This window comes from Mustela lutreola, chromosome 9 (assembly GCF_030435805.1).
Source record: "Mustela lutreola isolate mMusLut2 chromosome 9, mMusLut2.pri, whole genome shotgun sequence".
Lineage (NCBI taxonomy): Eukaryota > Metazoa > Chordata > Mammalia > Carnivora > Mustelidae > Mustela > Mustela lutreola.
In genome coordinates, this window is record NC_081298.1 from 113,428,048 (window position 1) to 113,448,829 (window position 20,782).

General features: G+C 38.6%; 1 protein-coding gene and 1 long non-coding RNA gene across 23 annotated transcripts in view; one reads left to right on the forward strand and one right to left on the reverse strand.

Moving 5' to 3' along the window:
* Nucleotides 1-4,852, forward strand: part of SLC8A1 (solute carrier family 8 member A1) — a 385,605-nt gene extending 380,753 nt beyond the window's left edge. For all 18 annotated transcript variants that reach the window (XM_059188495.1, XM_059188497.1, XM_059188503.1 and 15 more), the window contains one exon: nt 1,391-4,852. In XM_059188495.1, coding sequence (XP_059044478.1) covers nt 1,391-1,767 — 377 coding nt within the window. In that variant the 3' untranslated portion in view covers nt 1,768-4,852. The remainder of the gene's footprint in view (nt 1-1,390) is intronic.
* The window catches only part of LOC131840491 (uncharacterized), a 212,628-nt gene that overhangs the window by 6,973 nt on the left and 184,873 nt on the right, over nt 1-20,782 (reverse strand). For 3 of the 5 annotated variants that reach the window (XR_009357377.1, XR_009357375.1, XR_009357376.1), the window contains exons 1-2: nt 1,876-2,016; nt 630-1,763 (exon numbers count right to left, since the gene is read on the reverse strand). This is a non-coding gene — a long non-coding RNA (uncharacterized LOC131840491). Of the gene's footprint in view, nt 1-629; nt 1,764-1,875; nt 2,017-17,093; nt 17,197-20,782 lie in introns of those variants that run through there. The other 2 variants (XR_009357378.1, XR_009357379.1) reach the window with 1 other exon arrangement.

Consider the following 20,782-nt stretch of genomic DNA (forward strand, 5'->3'; position numbering starts at 1 on the left):
TCTGGGTTTCCGAGCGGAAGGATCAGGCCCATCTGAAATGATGGGAGTCTTCCTGGGAGTGGCAGTGTGGTAAGGAGGGAGAACGGGCTCGGGAATGGAATCATTTTGGTTTAAAAAAGCCTTTGATCTATTGGCCTGTCCAAGAGGTGCTCCCAAATCACAAAAGGGAACAGGAGCATCTTTAAGGCTGATAAGGGGGATTAAATGAGAACACACGTGTAATACGTGTCGGATAGTGCCTGGTACAGAGGAAGCAGTGTTTGCCTTAGTTTAATTATAGAACGGTAAGTAAAACCTGCTTTTCCACTGCAAAGGTCAGGATTAATGAGATGGAGCCTTCCATGTTGACTGACTTCCTTTCCAAAAAAGGGAGTGGGGTATCCTCTGAGCAGCCTAAATAACCTACTTGCCAGGGTAAAGCACAAAAATCTAGAGGCTGATAAAAGCTCACAGGCCTTATGGATCATCTCCACTGGGGATTTACCAAAGGTTAATGGTGGCAACAGACTAGCAACAGAGGGGGAGAAGTAGTTCCAACATCCCTCAAGCCCGTGCGTGCTCACAGCGTCTGGGGAACCTCCAGATGACCAGAGCAGGTGGCATGATAATACCTTCCCGTGATATCATACCTGCCGTTACTGGCTCTGCAATTGTGAGTTCAATTGGACAAGCTCTTCACATCTTCTATAAACCTTCTGTGCAAGGTCTTCTGCCAAGGTAGCTGAGAGGACCTCGATGTTATTAATGAGAAAATTATATAGAAAAGAAACAGTATCTTGCAAGTTCTGTTTACCGGCTCGATAAGGGGAGCTGTATCAGATCCTGCCTCCGCTTTTAGTAAACTGATCTAGCCTGCATTACATGGTCTTTGCAAAACAGGAAAAAAAGAGCTACTCTTACCTTGCTCCAAGAAACATGAGCATTTCACATGTTGTATTTCAGGCTAACAATACCCTGAAATGGGCGTCCCTATCCCATTTCACACATTAAAAAACTGAAACTTAGAGAAATTAAGTAATCTGCCTGGGGTCACACATTCTATTATGACAGCAGGACCCCCACATGATTCTGACGTCGATGGGCTACGATCCCTCTGAAAAATGTGACCCTGCGAGATCAAGATGAGAGAGACCTGTGGTACCTGTGGGTCAAGAACTTGACCAAGATCCTCTGGTCAATAACACAGCCGACACCAAACCTTTGGCTTCTGATGCCTCGATCCCATCGTCCTGACCACAGAACCGGGGCTTCAGAGAACAGCAAAACCCTCTCCTGGTCCCTGGGTTTCCACTGGGGGATTGGATCCTAGAGTACATGGCTGACGCTTCCAGCGCTCCACAGCCCACTTTAAAATACTGAGTGACACTGCCTTTTTCTTTTTCCTCCACAGACACATTTGCAAGCAAAGTGGCGGCCACCCAGGACCAGTATGCAGACGCGTCCATAGGTAATGTCACCGGCAGCAACGCGGTGAATGTCTTCCTGGGAATCGGAGTGGCCTGGTCCATCGCTGCCATCTACCATGCAGCCAACGGGGAACAGTTCAAAGTGTCCCCTGGCACACTAGCTTTCTCTGTCACTCTCTTCACCATTTTTGCTTTCATCAACGTGGGGGTGCTGCTGTATCGGCGGAGGCCGGAAATCGGAGGTGAGCTGGGTGGGCCCCGGACTGCCAAGCTCCTCACATCCTGCCTCTTCGTGCTCCTGTGGCTCTTGTACATTTTCTTCTCCTCCCTGGAGGCCTACTGCCACATAAAAGGCTTCTAAAGGAACAATCAGATATAGTAAATTTATATATATATATATACGTATATATATACATAAAATATTATGTATAATGAACAGAGGAAACTGACATTTGTCATGTTCACTTACCTGCTGATGGAATCCAGCTTCAAGAGCATACTCTGTACTAGGGCCGGAGTGAGAAACCATCACCTCCCATTCCCAGGGGCATCATCACATTGAACAAAGGCATGGAGGCAGGGGCGTCTTTGCAGCTCAGTCTAGAAGGACTGTGTTCTCTCCAGGATCATAAATCGTTAAGTCTTTGATTTTGTTTTCTGTTTCTGCTTGTTTTTGGTGGGGGCTGGGAGGTGGCTGACGTTCGATTTTGTGTTGTTTCGTTGGGAGGGTCAAGGTTTTCGTTTCGCTTGTGGGAGGTGATGACCAATCTATATGCAAATGGGTTTTTGGTAAAGAAAATTGAAATCCTTATAATTACTCTCTCCAAACACTTTTAAAAAGTTATTTTGGATTCGGAAAGGATATGGGCATGGAAGCAGCAGCATGTCTTCACTAGATTGCTAAATTCTGCACTCATCTCTGGAACATGAGCAGAAGTAGAGCTGCCTCCCAGGAGAAGTGTGGGAGCCAGAATGCAGCCAGGAGAAGTGATGGTTCTAGATACAGTCTGGTGTTTCAAGATATGATGCCTGGCACTCTTGTTCAACAGGTACAGGAATGATGTGCCTCGATTCCCAAGAACGTGCAAAATCATTTATTTATCTCTTTAGCTCTGGACTGTACTTAGCAAGGCCCTTATTCTGGTTTTCCAGCCTGGCTAAGCCCCCGGATCCCCACCCCAACCCTCCTCCTGCCCACCACCTCTCATGCAAACAGGAATAACCCCACTCAAAAAGCACATCATTCTTTTCCATCTGCATCTCTGTGTCCCAGTCCCATGTTCGCTGTCACCTGGGATCATCTTTAATTTTAATTTCAAAAGCATCTGTGGCTTGCACAATCCTGTTCCAGCCATGACTGAACATTGGCTCCTTCTTCATGTGCCTGTTTGGGAATGTTGTTGTGATACCTGTTACACAGTGCATGGATGAAAAACAAAATAAGCGTATCTGTATATAGTAGAGTATAGTGTATACTGTTCTCCCATTCAGCAATGTTGACTGGACATTGAAGACATAAGTGAGTTTTCTTTTCACCTGAGTTGTAACTTCTGTGTTGTTATTGAGTTTGATTATACTAGAGATAAAAGGAGAAAATGGCTTATTGTTCATGGACCTGCACATTCATTTCTAAGAAGCAATAACAGTTCGCTGGGAAGTTAAAGCTATTGAGAGGACAGTAGGCAAACTACCAAGTATCTTCACGGGAAATTAGCCATGTGGAATACACCAGAGGCCTCTAAGCAGTCACCTGTTGACGATTCTGGAAGGCCAAGGAGAGAAGTGTAGATCAGTGGCTGGATTTGATGTGCCCAGGCTTTGAGAGCCTCCATTAACATGACACCCCTACCCCCAAAGTATTTATTTCACTTCTGCTCTGTCTGGCACAGAGGGTAGATAGTGGCTTGTTTGTTTTATTTTTTTATGTAAAAGGCTATTTTGAGCCCCGTTTCTTTCACCACCCAGACTCCTCTGACTGTGTCTGCAATTCCTGAGCAGGAACGGAGCCAGGGAGACCAACTGGCCTTTGCACGTGCATCTTCTGTACTTAATGATGAAGGAGTAAGCAATTAAATGAGATTAGTGCCTCCCAACAGGATGGCGCTGGGAGGTTTTTCAGCCTGGAAAAGGAATGGCTCTTTCTATTTCAAAATACCAAAGAGCATGGATAAACCCAACATTCCAAAGTAGTGAAGCCAGTGAGGAGGACAGATGGAATGACATTGGTCCCATCTCAGAGACGTCTCTCTCTAAAAAGAATCTAAATCAGAGACACCACTGGACCTCTGTATTGATTCAAAGATACTTAAGAGATAAAAGCTGTTCAGTTATTTCCTCTTCTTCTACTCAGTAATCATGATCATTCATTTAATAAACATTTGGTGACTGGATGAATAATTAAATGCTGGTTACTACTCAAAATGCCAGGTACTGTGCTACTCTTGGGGCCTAAACCATGAACAAGACAGCCCAGATCCCTGCCCTCAGCGGGCTCATGGCTAATGTGATTGCTGTTTCCATGAGTAAAAGTTAGCACAGTCATATGCAAACAGTTTTATCTTGCAAGGGAAAACACAACTACAAAACTCTTAACATAAACACATTGAAATTGTACCAATACAGTTGTCCAGATATCTAAGATTTTTAACTAAGAAGTAAAGCACAGGTTAGGGGAAGCATCCTATATATCCTTGGCTGATCTTGGAGATCTGTACACCTCCCCATTATAAGCCAAGAAAAGCAATCATGTTGGTGATCCAGATGACTGACAAGATCCAATAAACCCCAGTTTTTATCTTTGTTGGTCAACAGTACCTTTCTATGCCCCGTATCTCTACAGCTCCTCATATCTCCAGGAGACTCACCCCATCAGGCCATGGCCCAACACCGTGGGTCTAAGTTTTTTGGGGATACATCTTAACCTTTTTTTTTTTTTTTTTTAAGATTTACTAAATGGAAATCTAGCCTAGAAAACACCAAGTAAATATAGTCAAAGGATGTGAGTTGTTTAAACATTAGATTTTTGCACTCAATTTTAGCCATATTTGGAATGTCAATAATCCCATAGCAAATTTTCACAGAGGACTTTCAGAAATTCTTGCCATTGATTTTTAATTTCAAAGCTTTTTGGTTTGTTTGCTTTTTCAAGTTTCATGTTATAGGGAAAATATGATTCTGATTGTTCAGAGTTGTTAATAATTGTAGTTGTGTAAAGTTATTTCATTTTGTTTATTTTGTGTGTATTGTGCACAGCTTTAGGGGGGAAGTGCACGAATTGTGCTGTTCCTTATAAATGGTACACATTATTGACACAAACAAATAAAGTTTCTAATTGTTTCTGATTTAATCACTAGTGATACAGCATAATCTGTATGGAATGTTTCCTCGCATTGTCATCTACTTCATTTTTGTTTTCATGTTTTGAAGAAATAAAGACCAAAAAGGTATTATTGTGTAGTTGGTATCCTCATCCAAAAGGAAGAAAATAGATACCCAATATTCAAACTCTTGCAAATGTCAACCCTTTGATCATACAAGATTTCATTTTTAAGGTCCGAAGAGAGCAGAATGTCAGAATATATGTGTCTGGTAGATGTTTCTCCATTTCGCTAATTGGTTGTTTTTTGGTTTTTTGGTTTTTTTTTTTTGCATCTTTTAGTACCACTTTATTCTTTCTGCATCCAAGAATATGAACCATAAACATCAGACCACTTTGTAGCAGAATATTACAGCAAATAAATCAATCCCAATGAAGTGATCAGAAGTAAATAGTTGTTTCCTAAGGGATATTTAATCATTTAGTATCATACTATATTCTGCTTGATTCCCAATAGAACTTCCTTGCAATAATTTCTGACTAATTACCTGTTATTGTCTTGATGTATCATATAGTCAATAGTATAGAAAGAGGTGACACCAGAAATCAGCATTTGTGAAAAAAAATGTGACCTCTAGTTTGTGTACTTATTTGTAAGCCCATTGATATCATTGGGTTCAGTTCTTATAATAGAATCTATTCATGGTGTACATGTAAGTGATTTTTATATGATCTTTAAAATCTTCTTTGAATTCATTATGTCCACATATGGTTATGTGTGGCACACTTTCACATGTGAAGGAAATAAGGTCTAATTTAAATATTTTCTTGCATCAACAATTAATGTCTCCTAGTTACCAATCTTCGGTTAAACACAAAATGAGCAGCGGACATTTATTTCTTTAAATACCAAAGACAGTAATTCAATGACCAGAGTAGTCTTGACTGTTTAAGTACTCTTCAACAAAATGTCATGGCTCAATGATTCTCAACATCTTATAAGCTAATTTTAGTTCACAGATAATGATTCAAGCCTGCCACCGGTGAAGACTTCAGAGACCTTCGCTTTCTATACAGCATAAAGACAGTTTTACTTGTTGTTTTCAAAGGAAAAAATGATAAAATATGCTCTTTAAAACCACCTTGCAGGTATTCTGATAGGTGGATTCCATTCACGATGAGAATCTGCCAACACACCTTTCCCTGGGTGGTCTCACGGGTAACAGAAGCACTTTGCCTTTTCCACCCAGGGCTAGGTTCCTTGTTGATTCCACAGCCCAGGATTCCTGATCCTAACCTGTCAAAATAGAGACTGACTCATTTGTTCTACACATATCTGCAATTCAAAACATAATAAATTTCCTCCTGTAGAAGATGAAGCCTTCCATTCTCTAAGAGTGACAAAACATCACCTTCTCCAGAACGTAAATTAGCCCCTTTAAGAACTTCCCTTAAAATGTGTTTCCTGGTTCAAGCTGTAGAGAGTCTCTCTTGATTCTGGTTTTCTGTCTCTGATCTTGGGCAGTTGCATTCAGAGCACGTCTTTAGTATAATTTCATAACTTCAAGAACAGCTGGCCGTTTCACGATTGTCAATGCACAACCTTAAATCTCTCTCAAACTTACAAGTGGCCCTCACAGCTTTTGTTATAGTGATCACTTCCCTTGGTGAAAGCATTGTAGCTGTTGGTAAAATGGAGCATTTTGATTGATAAACAAGTGAGTGTGTTACGTGGAAAAGCTTCACACAATTATATTTTTCTTACAGAGAAAGAAAGATGCTGTTTGGAGTGCATTTATTAGCTTTCAATAAGATCTACCTACAGATTTTTGTTAGTGGGTTCCATTTCTGCTCTTCAGTATTATATTCCATTCACCTCTAGGTATGGTCATTGTCTTCCACCCAAAACATTGTAAGGTTGGGTGGTCCAGATGGTATTCTACCCACAAGGGCATAAGAAGGGGAAACAATTGCACTAGTGAGATATTTCATTTTTGGAGCTTAATCAGGCCATGATTAATCATCTCCCAAGGCAGAGAATGTCCTATAGAAGGAGCAACCATTGAGAGCTAGGTCTCCCAAGGGAGAGCATACTTCAGCTTTCCAGCCCACAAGAACTGGTGAGTAGCTTCCTATGACTTTTCCCTCTGGCTGCCAAGATGTCCAAAAAGATGTCCTCAGAGGCTCTACCAATTTTCACTTTTCTCAAATTTCCTCTGATTTAATCTCCTAAGGGACCTTAAAATAAACAGTCATTCTATATATTACTATTTTGATGTATTTGTAGGAAAGAACATTATTTCACAAATTCAAAAGGCAACAGGACCCTGTAGTTAAAACCACAACTCCTATCTTTCCAGGAAGACTTACCTGCCAAGAATCACCTTATCTGTAGTCAATGAAGTCATTCACAGCTGCTTGACCTACTCACATTCTTTAGAATCATGCTGTCATAACCTTTACCAAAGATCCAGAAAGGCGTTCCCTTGGAAATATGCAATCTTGGTCTTTCTTTTCCCTAATCCCAAATATTTGTATTTCTGCCATGCTTATTCCCATCATATTCATCACCCTTAGTAATGCTCACTATTACCTCTCAGCATTGGAGAGAGGCTCATGATAAAGTGCTCTGCGCATGTTTTGCTGCAAATTAGCTTATCATAGGAAGAAACAAATATAATGGCATTCTACTTGGAAAACAATCATTTGGTGTACATCTCTATAAATGTTTAAGGGGGTTATACCCTAAGCTACTCACTACAGCAGTATTGATTTTCCTTTTTGGATCACATTTTTCATGCTTCAGTGTCATCTGCCTAGGATTTTATTCTATCGATACATGTAGGTATGGATCAGGATTAAGGAGCCTGCCCTAACACCCACGAACACATACTCACACTCAACTGCTATGAGAGCTTCTACAAAGAAGTATGTAAACATAGAAAAACATAATGTATAGCTTCCAGGCCTCCAAAAAATATGAGTAGGTCAAATGTTTCTCTGATGCAAATTATAAATTCTTTTTTTTTTTTAAAGATTTTATTTATTTATTTGACAAAGAGAGATCACAAGTAGGCAGAGAGGCAGGCAGAAAGAGAGAGAGGAGGAAGCAGGCTCCCTGCTGAGCAGAGAGCCTGATGCGGGACTCGATCCCAGGACCCTGAGATCATGACCTGAGCCGAAGGCAGCGGCTTAACCCACTGAGCCACCCAGGCGCCCTGATGCAAATTATAGTAAAATTTCACACTAATAACCAAATACACCGAAAGAGAAATTAGCTAACTTCAATTTACTGAATAGACTTTGATAGTTAATGAACAGCCCAGCCCTCCTAATTTGTTGACTGCGAAGACAGCTCTCCCTAGCCAAATCCAAGAGTGTACTAAGAGTGACAGGCGACTTAATAGACTGGCAGCCCTCTATAATGGAAATTCCTTATTTACCAAGAAGGATCTGGCCCAGAATTTTCCAAAGACCTCTCTCTACATTCTCAAGAAGCAATAACCCACTTTTAATTTACAGAACTTTTTATTAGACTTCTCGAACCCCCACAGTAAGACAAGAGAGAAATTCTCTAGGGAGAGCGTTCTTAAAAATGTAATTCTATTTTTTATGATCCTGTATTCTAATGTAAATGTCCTATTCTTTCAAGTGGGAAGGAACAATTCTAAGAGCCAAATATATAACCTCTTTTCAAAGGTTTCACTTTAAAAATTAACTTTATAAATGCTTAAGATAAACGTTATATGACCTAGCCAGTTCTAAGAAAGATAATTTTCTCTATACGTACATCTCTCTATCTTCTTATAATTCTTGTACTTCGAAAAATGCTCCAAAGAAGAAATCTTGAAAGATTTTACATTCTAATAATGTTCATGTAAGTGAGTAGTATGGCGAAAATACTGTTTTAGGTGAAAATTATCTACGTTGTTGACAAAACATACTTACAAATGAGAGAATTTAGCACAAATAAAATGTGAGGTAATATTTCATCACAGATTACTCTTGTCTAAAATATTTGAAAGTCATTAACCTCAAGGAAGATAAATTTCCAGTTTCCAAAAACAATAGTACCATTTCAACTTGTGTTCTGTTTTTATATGAAAACCAAAGCTGGGCAAACATAACTTTTGACTTTGGCAACCCCCCCAAAAAGTATGTTTTTGGCACCCTTTTCCATATTATTGAGTTATTTTGTGGAATATACTGGATCTATACAGGTGTCTCACAAAACTGCCTTCAATAATATCCCTCTTCCTTTTTTTTTCCAGACTGAGAAGTTTTTAAATTTCAGAACTTAATAACTTGACAATTTGATTTATAAAAAGCTGATTCCATTTTGATGTTACTAAAATTTCAGAATTAATTTTAATATTTTAAATAATCAATCATCAGTCGGGATATTGAGCTTGAGTCTAACCCAAATAAACAATAAAGTCCAGACAGACCTACCAGTAGTTAAAAGTCTTCTGAAACACTGGCCTTTTCATGCAAAGCAAATAGAAGGGCTGTTTTTGATCTTTTTTTTTTCTACCAAAGGTTGCCATTTCAACCAGCATAAAAACAAAAAAGTTTTGAAATGGTAGTTTGAAGATTATTTCTCTAAGAATCAGACACAGTTTCAGTGTTAAATCTCCTCCATCCCTTCTTTTCCCAGGGTACAGCGATCTATACATAAATACAAAAACAAACAACATATGTCAAGTAACTTGAACTACAATTTTGGATGTCTTTAGATTACTCTAAAATCCCATGTCAGCTTAAGTATTCCTTTTATCAGGTGTCTTTTATAAATGAGAAAAGGGAGAGAAATGCAGAAGGAAACACATTCCTAATTTTCTTTTTGTGAAAGATGCAAAATCAAAGTTGTTTGAAAACTGCCTAGAATGTTAATTATATGTATCCTTCTAAAAACATAAGTAGGTCTTGAAAAGAAAAAAATTCACTTTTCTTCCCTTCATTTAGCAAGCATTTCTGATAGAAAGTCTTTAGGATCAATTAGGGGACCCTTCTGACTTTCCCTATTACCCTCTATTATTTGGAGGGTGTTGAAAACCACTCTTTAAAAAAAAAAAATGCTCATTTAGGTCAAATTCTGAAGGATTAAAAAGATGAGATTTTATATTTTCCCTGGAAACATAGCATTGAGCAGGCAGGCTCCCATACATGACTTGACATTTTCGAGAAATGTGTTTTGGCACAACAGGAAAGGGAGGGATGAGACTTCTACACACTTCTGCCATAAAAACCTGATCATTTACCACCACAGATCCTCCACTAGCTCTAATTTAACTTAGATATTTTCACTGAAGCAACCCTCAACTTTCATATACATTGCTTGTGTGGTATCTAGTGTTATCCCTCCGAGATCTTACTAACAAAAAAACTAAGCCTTTCAACAAATGGGAAATAAGATTTCTCCAAGGGGTCATGTCAGGGTGAGGAGTGAGTAGAGAGAGGGGTAGTAAGATTGATGTCAGGTCACTGGACCATATATAACTAACTGCTTCATTACATATTGGGCCTTATCTGGGACTCGGGCTATTGGAAATACTGGAACAATTTTATCTTATGGCTATTTCAACAAAATTTTTGTGTTATTGATCTAAGCAAAGGATAACATGCAAAAACTGTAAGTCATTTTTGTTAGCCTTGGTATTGTTACGCTTTGTAAGAAAACATTATCTTTGAAGTTGCAATCGAAAGTTCTTCAGAACAACAAGGACTTTGCTGCCATTAGTAATCCCTTAGGAAATGTGACACTTCGAGTCTTCTTTGGGACAGATGATACTGTGGAAATGAATGCATGTGGCTTAAGATAGCCTTGATATCCTCAGGTGGTCCTCACAGATCCTGCATAGATTTACTTTAAAAAACAAAACAACAACAACAACAAAACAGTATCTCTCTTATCAGAATGGCTTGGGAAGTTCTCCAACCACTGGTTTCATTTTGTTGAAAAAAAAAGGAGTCTAGCACCCAAAGAAGCCGTGAGCGGTAGGGCAGCTCCCACAACCTTCTTCTGTGCCCCTTTGTGTACTCCTGACTCTTAATCCCTGTGGCACAACTTTCAGAAACAACTGTAGATGAGAAAGCTGAAAGAAAAGGTTTGTACTCATTTTCAAAATGGACTAAATCTGCTTATCACCTTGAAAATATTGTTTATATTTTCAAACCTTAAACATCAAGAGGGATGCTTCTCAATACCAATTCTGAAGCCAAGATTGCAATTTTTGCAAAGCTATAAGGGAAAGGTATGTTAATTATTGAGACATGGGATTTAGTAACCTCAGTGCCCAACCCCTGCCCTCCATACATTCCATTAATACAGTATATTGGGAAAGGAAGAGAAATCACTATCGGTGTCCTAAGTCCTATCACCATTCAGTTAGTAAACGGAGTCAAGAACAAGACAAAATAGATGGGACCAATATTAATTCTCAAGCCTAACTGCCACCCTTGCTCACCCCCCTCATGGATCTGGTCTATGAACATTAGAACAATGCCAGAGTATTCTTTTCACTTAATGTGAACATTACCTACAGAGATTCCGCTCTGCCCTGAGCCAGATCTTTTTGTTTTGTCCGATGCAGATCTTTCCAGAGTCATGCATCTCAATCAGATACTTGTTGCCTGGCTGGACAGTGAACCGGTCTTTTCAAACTGGTTGCCATGGACCCAATTTTCAAAAACACTAAGTAAGAAAGCAGCATAGCCAAGTGGATTGGACCTAGCAAGGAGTCTAAACTTAAAGGAGTCCAAGCTTATTTTTTTTCCTTCCTGGCCAACACTCCAACTCTAGAGGTCATTTCATTAGTAAAATGAAAATAATTGCCTTTTTATTGCTTAGAAATCATACCTCTTTAGAGCTTGACACTTCCATTAACCAAAACCAGATCCATACGTAGCATCATGAGGACTTTACTCAAAGACAGAGTTTTCTGTTGTAGAGAAACCAGAACTGGTTTGGGTCCCTTTAAAGCAACAGATAAGCTATTTAATAACATTGAAGACAACGAGAAAGGTTCAGTACAGGCTTCTGGGTTAAAGAGGAGGGCAGAGCTTCTGACAGGCTCTCTTGATGTTTTGTTCTTCCTCGTAAGTTTTTATCTGTCATGGTTCCCAGTGGAGTATTTCCCCACACTTATTCTGTGGGAGGATGCTGACATAGCTCCAGACTCTGCCTTTTATTTCTTAATTCTCCCATGAGAAACAGCCATTCCTTAGCTTCTAATACAAAAGAAATAAGAGAGAAACGATAGCTGCCTCACTGGTTGATTCACAAGTTTTGGTACAAAAGTGGAGACCATTCAGAGTATTTGAGGAAACATTCCCAACTCCTAATCAAAAGTCAGGAATTGCTTTGACACTAGGATCTTACATGTCACTTTATCTTCCTGCTCGGTCCTCACAAATCAATAAGGGTTGAGAGATGCAGGGTATGTTTGGACAGTGCTGATCAATTAAAATTCAGATCTGGATACTGGGGCTAGATAAATATCAAATGGCAAGTTACCTGAGGAAAAAGAATCACAGTTTAAACCAAACAAGGCAAAAAACTGGTCAACTTAGCAACTGTCTTCCAGAATTATTGATTCACTTTACATCCAGTCAAACCTTTTTTTTAAAAAAAAAAAAAAAACAAACAAACAAACATCTAGGGGGCGCCTGGGTGGCTCAGTGGGTTAAAGCCTCTGCCTTCGGTTCATGGTCTCAGGGTCCTAGGATCAAGCCCCGCACTGGGCTCTCTGCTGGGCAGGGAGCCTGCTTCTCCCTCTCTCTGTCTGCCTCTCTGCCTACTTGAGATCACTCTCTCTGTCAAATAAACAAATAAAATCTTAAAAAAAATATTGATACAGTCAAGGCTGTGGAACAATTTTTAAATCAAATGTCAGAGTCTATTATATATTTTTTTCAATCCTACAATTCTATAAATCTCAAGCATTTATTTTGGGCAAAGTATTGTATTAAGTATCATATCCTGAGAGGATATGAAGAATTTAAGATAAAGTAGTTTTAAGAAGATTAATACTGGCCCTGCATTGAGTTAAAAGGAGGCCACTTGTGGCACTCAAATTAACCTTCTATTTTGGTGGAGATATTTTATCAATTTCAGACTGCTTAATGGGGCCATTCTGAACCCTTTCAAGAAGCTTTTCTTTAATAGAAATAGAAACACTAATTTTCTTAACTTCATAGTCTTTCACCAATGAGACAGATGATTTTAGACTCAACTAACAGACCTTCAGTCTACAAGGAGCCACACTCTGTGTGGAGTTGACGTATGGTCTTTTACATTTCCGGTTGGGAAAAACTGGTTACAAAGATCCTTTGCCTCCCCATTCCTGAATTTTTTCTCTGTTGGGTGTTGATGCTAATTCATTGCTGGGTTTTCTTAACTCTGCCAATTGCTCTTTTGACTTTTTGTACCTGGCTGTATTTCAGTCAGGTACAACTCCAGCGGTCACATTTTTTTTTTTTAAAGATTTTATTTATTTGACAGAGATCACAAGTAGGGAGAGCAGCACAGCGGTCACATTTTAACAGCCAACTAGAAGAGACCTCAGCCCCCACATCTGAATACACAAGGTTCTCTTCATTTCAACATCAAGTAATCATCAGAGAGGAGACTCAAAGGCTCTCTTTTTTTGAAAATTAGTATTTGTTTCAGAGGGTTATGAATTTTAGTTCTCTCTGAATTTGAATTCCCTCATCATTAAAGGAAGGGCTTCACCTTTAGCTTGCTTTCCCAGAACACATGAAGCCCTATGTGATCTGTGGTTCCCTATTATCCACTGGCTATAGGTTGAAGGTGCTTTCCATTGTAAACCAGTTTCTCCTCATAATACTTGATTGCAAGTGTCAAGCCAATAAAAGCACATTAAGTCTGATGGGAATTTAAAGATTTATTTTGAAATAATTCTCTGTGCACTGCTAGAAAAAAATTTCCCTTCCCAAACAGGGAGTGAAAAGTTTCTCCCTTCGGGGTAAACTTACAATAGAAAATTTAATGAGATTGGAATGGATTCCACATCGGTGACCTTTGTGAGACTGAATCCCCTATTCTTCTAAATGTAAACTTTAAGTTCATCCAATTTCCCATAATAATTCCACTTACTTTTCATTCTTTGTACTCAATGACAACCTTTTAGGAGAGAGACTGACAGCAGTTATTTTATGCTAAAGTGAGTGAATACAAACAGGAACCGGCAGAAAGATATTAAAAGATTGTAAAGGAAGATGAAAAAAGAATTTCATTTGCTCCAGATTCAACTATCTTTCTCAAGCCTCCCTTGTTACGGAGAAAATGACTCCTCCAAAAGGTTTTACAAAGACTTAAATCCTACCCCTCGCAATCATCTGGTTTGCCCACAGCTCAACTGCCTCATTAGCAATCTGAAATTGCACACAGTTGGAGAAAATATAGCAAGAGGATGTAGGCATTGCCATGGGGAAAAGAAAAGGCATCCATGGTGAATTCTGCTTCTATAAACAAAAAAGTATCTTAGTGGAATAAACATAAGCTTTCTCTTGAAGGAATCCCAGTTAGAAATGGCAAAACCATTTCAACATCATAACAGTCCTATACTCCAGCTTTCTCAGCACGGAGATGACGCCAGATTTGTCAGGGGAAAAGGTAAACAAACGTTCCCAGCACTGTAACAGATAAAGTGATCTGGTGAGCCTCCCTGTTGAGAGAAAAAACTTAAAATAGGGAGTATTCTTCTATAACTATATTAATGTCCATGACTTCCACCTAAGGACAAAATGATTTTTTTCCTTCAATCTTTATATAAAGCTGCTGTTAGTTGCAGTAGGCATGGTATTTTTATATTTTGATAAGTCCCTCACATTGACTTTGACCCCTATTTCATGTTTGATTAGGAGATCCTAAATTGGAAAGGTAGGATTTTCTGTCTTCTTTTTAACAAATCTGCACCATAAGCAATTTCTAAAGATGACTGCCTTAAGCCATCTAAGTAGCTCTGTCAATCAGTGGTGGGTGCTTGGTGAGAATAGATTAAGCCTCCCTTCTGCATAGGCAGCTGCTCATTCAGACCCTCAGGTGTCTTCCCTCACAAGTCCTTGTCCCAACCCAGTCTCTTGAACGAACCCACATCCCCCTGTCAAACCAATGGCAGTCTCTACGTGCCCTGACAGCTTGTCCAACTTAATTCCTCATCCCCTGAATTTCCCTGAAGTCCCTGCTCTCTCTTTACTCACGTAGATAGGTCCTTAACATTTGATGGACTTTAAAAAAGATTTTACTAGGGAAAAAAAAAAAAATCAACAAACTTTTGTGCTCCGTGAAGAAGGTGTGACCAAACTTTGCTATTACGTTAATCACCTTGAGGTAATAAGGAGAGTGTCACCCGTGTAGCAAAAGAAAACCTGACGGCTACTACAATCATACCCTGTGCAGAGGAACTGTAAAGTTTTCTACAAAGCCTGGGTGGCTCAGTTGGTAAAGCATCTGACCCTTGATTTTGGCTCAGGTCGTGATCTTAGGGTTTGTGAACCGAGGCCCGTGTGGGGCTCCATGCTAGGTGTGGAGTCTGCTTAAGATTCTCTTTTTCCCTCTGCCCCCACCTATCCCCACCCCCGGTCCCTCTCAAAAGCCTTTTAGAGACTCAGATTTAATGGTATGGAAAAATATTCCCTTCAGAAGCAGGTCATAGGTTAGAGCACGAGTTTGAGTCACATTTTACTTACCGGTTTGCTGCAAATGCAGATATGGCACTTAAACTTCTGAACCTAATATTAAATTAGCATCTGTTGGGTCTGTCCCTCACCTCCCTTATCAAAGTGTCTGAGGGGGAAAAAAGTCCAATACTGACCTTCATCTTCCACATGGAAAAAGCTTTGTCCTGGGAGCATATTAAGGTGATTTGATTATACAGAGTGTTTTAGAAAAAGCTACTGCAATGATTCTTAACATTTGGTCCCTAAGAAAACAGTATCAGCAATAACCTGACATTTGGTATTTATGCAAATTCTCTGGTCCTGCCAGAGACCCCAGCCCAGACCTGTGAATCAGATTCTAGAAGTAGGTCCAGCAGTGTAGCCTCTGACAAGCCTTTAGGGATGATTCTGGAGCATGTTCAGGTTTGAGAGCTACTGAATGATGCTCTGACAAGAAAGTTAATGCCACCAATAAACTCCGCTTCCTCAGAGGAAAAACCTTAAAAGCTTAAATGGTAGGTTCCATGTAGGCCCAATACATTCTGATGCATGGACAGAAATGTTTGCTGTTTGGACTTAGAGTATCATTTGGAGGTAAATTAATCCTTTTCTTTCCTGGCATAACTGAGCTTCATGAAGGCTCTCCCCAGAGATTTCTAATCAGCTTTCCTAGTTCTTTCAAAAAAAAAAATCAACAGCTAATCTACTTTGCTTGACTGGCCCAGGGCCTCTAGAATGACCTTGGACACTTTCTTCTTAATTGATGAGCTCTGGACCATTTGCCTTAATGCTACACTACCATTTATCAGTACTGAGTTATACTTAATGACATAGTCTACTGGTGTAAAGACTAGGTGCAAACTGATTAAGTTAAAATGACTACTAGTTACGAGTGAGTTTTGCTTTTAGAAGATAGTTTCCAAGGCTCGGGGTGGCTTATAAAACCTGGAAAGCACAGCCAACGTAGAGATCATCCTAAGTCCCTCCGGAGCTCCTTTCTTGGCTCCCTCATTTGAATTGGTGCAGAAACAGAGTAGAGAGCCAGCAAGTGACTGTTTATAAAGAGGTCTTGCAAAATAGAACTTAAGGTTGTTATTGTGTGTGCACATGTGTATATGTTTCCTGAAATCTCACCTGTAAAGAGCATACTTATAGGTACTTAAAACATCCATATACATTCTGACCCCCCATTGGGGGGATCTAGAAAAGTAATTCAAAGTGTACAAAAGGCAGCCTAAAATGAAGGCTTAGCGGTGATATTCTGGAGGAGAATTCTGTAACTGTTACTGACTCCAGGCCTCCCTTAAAAGGAGTCAAATTTGTCAGATATTTTGGAATGATTGCTTTTTCAGGAATTACTGAAAAAGAATAACTGATACATCATGATGTGTTCTGCTTGCTTCTCTAAAAATCTGTGTGCTCCTCTCCTGTTGCTGGTCAAGGTTTGAGCATTTGAGTGTCTGTTTTCTGTCTCCAAGAATATTTCCTCCTGGGTTCTTTCCCCTTTATCCTATCTCTCTTTCATACCTGATCACCAAATAGCTCCAGCTAAGGCAGTCCCTCCTTTTCTTGTCTCAATTGTATAATATCCATTTACATATTCTTTTCCTAAAAGTTAAAGTCTCACTAAGAGTCTGCTTTCTAGAATAATCACCAGTCTCAAGATGCTTTAGTGATGGGAAACATACCTTTGTGGGGGGAGGGGCTGAATTAGATTGCCTGGGATTCATACAGATCCAGAGCCTTGACCTTCCTCCAGAACTTCAGAGTCCATTGTGGTATTTCTACACTCTGAAACACAAGGCGAAATTATAGTGGTGGCTTGCCTTAGTCCACAACCCATGGTTTGTGTTATTGGTTCAGTCCTAAAATCTTGAAACAAACCTGGAATAAAAATTTCTTTCAGAAAAATTAGCGGGAAATTTTATATGCTCTAAAGATTCCTACTTACGAGGTACACCAAAAAGACCTTGATATCAGAAGGCGACAGATAATTGTTTTCTTCTCCCAACTGTTTTGCCTTTCAGGGCCATTCATGGTGATTTTCCTAGGTCAGTGGTGCAATTCAACACTCTTCTAATAAGCCATAATAATTGTTGGCACAACTGTTATTACAATGGGACTTTCCTGGGTTTCATTCATTCATATCTATAGACCATAGGAAGCTCACACTGGGAAGACATGGGTAGCTTCCCAGACAAGAGCAAGGAAAGGATTTAGCATATCATACATACTATATATATGCACTGTGAGTATTCTGAAGAGGGGCAAATGAGAAGGGAGAATTTAGGCAGGAAACGAATTTAGAACTTCACTCTTGCCTTTGATGGTTACTGGTGGCAAGTTGTTCCTACTGATAAGTCTGGTAAAAACTTTTCTAGTAAATTGAACTCCTCTTGAGCCAGAACAGGTAATCCGTAAAGAAAAAAAAAAAATGTGGCAGATCATTGGGCCAGAAATGACCTCTCCTGAGGAAGTGATCACGAATCACCTGCACAGGGCAAAAAAAAAAAAAAAAAAGGAAAAACCACTTGTTCACATCTTGTATGGGCAGTTTAAAGGACCTACTACAAATAACCTTCAAAGACAGAGAGGGAGAGAGTGGGAAGGAGAGCTTAAAAATGGAGAGGAGATTTTACCTTGAGAAATGAAATAAGCAATCCTAATATTCCTCTAGTTGATTCTGAAAATGGTCACATGTCTACAGCTATTTATTAAGTAACTTCACTGCAATTTGAAGTTCCTGAGTGGTAGTGATATGCCAGTAATGCACTTAGATACTTGAGTTCTTTGGGTTTTCTTCTTTACGCCAATGAATGTAATCTCTATACCTGCCATTCTGAGTACACACACACACACAGACGCAACACACATATATTAAGGTAAATGCATCATCTATTACTCATTTTGTAGGAGACGCTATGTATAAAAATCAAGATTCCAGTGGCCTCATTCCGTGTGTTTCAGTGATAACATGTAGTGGGGAATAAAGGTATACTCTCCCACCTGCCTCGCTGACCATATTGTTAAAATTATAACCTTAAGCAACACTGTTAAAAATGCCTGTGTAAAATATCTTCTCTAGTATCAATGAATCAATATATTTTGAATTCAACTTTCAAAAATATGTGCTAAACTTAAATATTTTTGTATCTGTGGTGTTTTCCTATTAACTTATAGTAGTGAACAAGTGATCACACACCTGATACCATCAAGAAGGAAAATGGTCTAAATGGAAAGTTAAAAGGAGAGGTTTTTAAATAGTCTTTTGCCAAAGAGAATTGTTTAATGAAAATGTAGATTCATTTCTTTCATTATGAATGTGATTATAAGAAATGCTCACCCTATTAATCTCTAGCTTTTGAAAATCAATGTTTTGTACTCCTAAGGGCCAAGGAAAACATTCTTCAAACTAGTGTAATACACAGACACCTTGGGAATGAAAGGTACAGTAACTTGGTCACAGCATAATGCTAATTAGCATTCCAACATTCAAGGGTACATACATCAGTCTTCCCTATAATTCTGCACTGAATCACTTTTGGGAATTTCAGCTAATCCTTTTGAATGAAAGGCACCAACATTAATGACAGATCTTATCTAAGATGGAAAGCATTCACCTGTTCCCTTTCAGGCATGGTTGTGAGTGGATGGAAATTGCCATCTAGTCTTCCCACCTAATCATCTCATGTAAATTACTCCAAGGTCTAACAATGTTGCACAGAAGGCTAACAGACTATGTGTACCAAGGATGTTTCATTCGTGCAGTTAGCAAGAACTAGCCATTTACAAAATATATTCAATGATTTGTAAATAAAATTTTTGATTCCTATAGTTTTGTTCAAACTGCTATCTTTTAAAATACTTAGATTTTATTTGAATTTTGAAAATAATCTGTTATAAGTTAGATGTTGCTTTTTGACTCTGTGATTCAATGTACACTCAGCCATATTCCTGTGGGGAAATATCAATTCTATTGACTTCCTTGGCATGAGCCAGAGATTCATAGTTTCTTTAAGGACTCTAAGTATGAGACAAAACCAAAATTAAATTCGAGTGAAGAAATTAGAAACCTATTGTATAAAATGTATTTTTAAAATCTTAAGATACATGTGATTTACACTGCCTGTTATTCTAGTCTCTTTGTGAAATAACCACAGCATAATATTTGTTAAGACTCTGAAACACCAAATATTTGTGATGTTTGTATAGCACCGTTGTTATAATATGTGATTTCAAATGGTAAGCATCTTTGTTGTAATCATGTGAGCCCACAGAATTCCTGCTGTTATGTACAACCAGCTCTCAGAATTCAGATTTCCTGCAGCTGCTGTATTACCAATAAATGAGAATTGTGAAAACAATTTTTTAAAGAATTGAGTTTATGCTCACTGTGCATTTTCCTAATGAATGAATTCAGAGAGTTTTATTTTTACTAGAAATGCTCTCTTTCAGTCACTAAATACAACTGCTGATTTCAACCATACTACCATTCAACAGTTTCTATATTCTTGATCTAACTACCCAAAATTGGAAGCTTATTGCAAGGTGTGTCCTAACAAATGTACAATAAATGACTTTTCCTGCATGCTGCCTGAGATATGTTATAATTTGAAATGTCTTATAAAAAAAACCCTACATATTTAACCCAAAATTGAACCAGCAATATTTCTCATGTGTATGATGGTATGTTAATATGAAAATCAGAAGGATTTTCTGTCATACATGTTTTATGTGACATTTAATCTTGTTAAACTGTAATCTATGAAGTATATTCAATGCCTGAACTAGTCAATTCTGTACAAATCACTGTCTTAACTGTTTTCCTGATCTTAACCATATTTTCCAACACTTAAAAATATAAATGTTTGTAAATTAGCCATTCATTTTTTAAAAAATCAACTTTTATGTATCTTCAGTGTTACTCAGTTAAGTAACCTGAAACAAAGAAGAATTTAAAGTCTTCCTTGTCATAGTCCAGTCCAGGCTCAGGGACATTTCAGCTAAGCAGAAATCCATTCATTCATCCAGCAAAATTTACTGAGCATCTGCTGTGAACTAGGCTTTATCTGAAATATTAGGTGAATTCTTAAGAAACAGAGAAATCACAAACCTCTATCTCCCAGTGAGAAATTTCTGAACTCCCCTATACCATTCTTCCATAATTTCCATAGAATTAAATTACTTTGTTTCTCCTACATTAAAACAAAGATAGAAATTATCCAAGGAAAGATCTTGGATTAAAACACAGTCCATCTGGCTCAAGAAAAATGCAACTATCACAGAAGTAAGGTCTTAAAGTCATATTTAAAAAATTAAATTAAAACCCAATATAAGAGATTTGACCCTAACTTCTAGAAGAAACCCTTGAAACAAG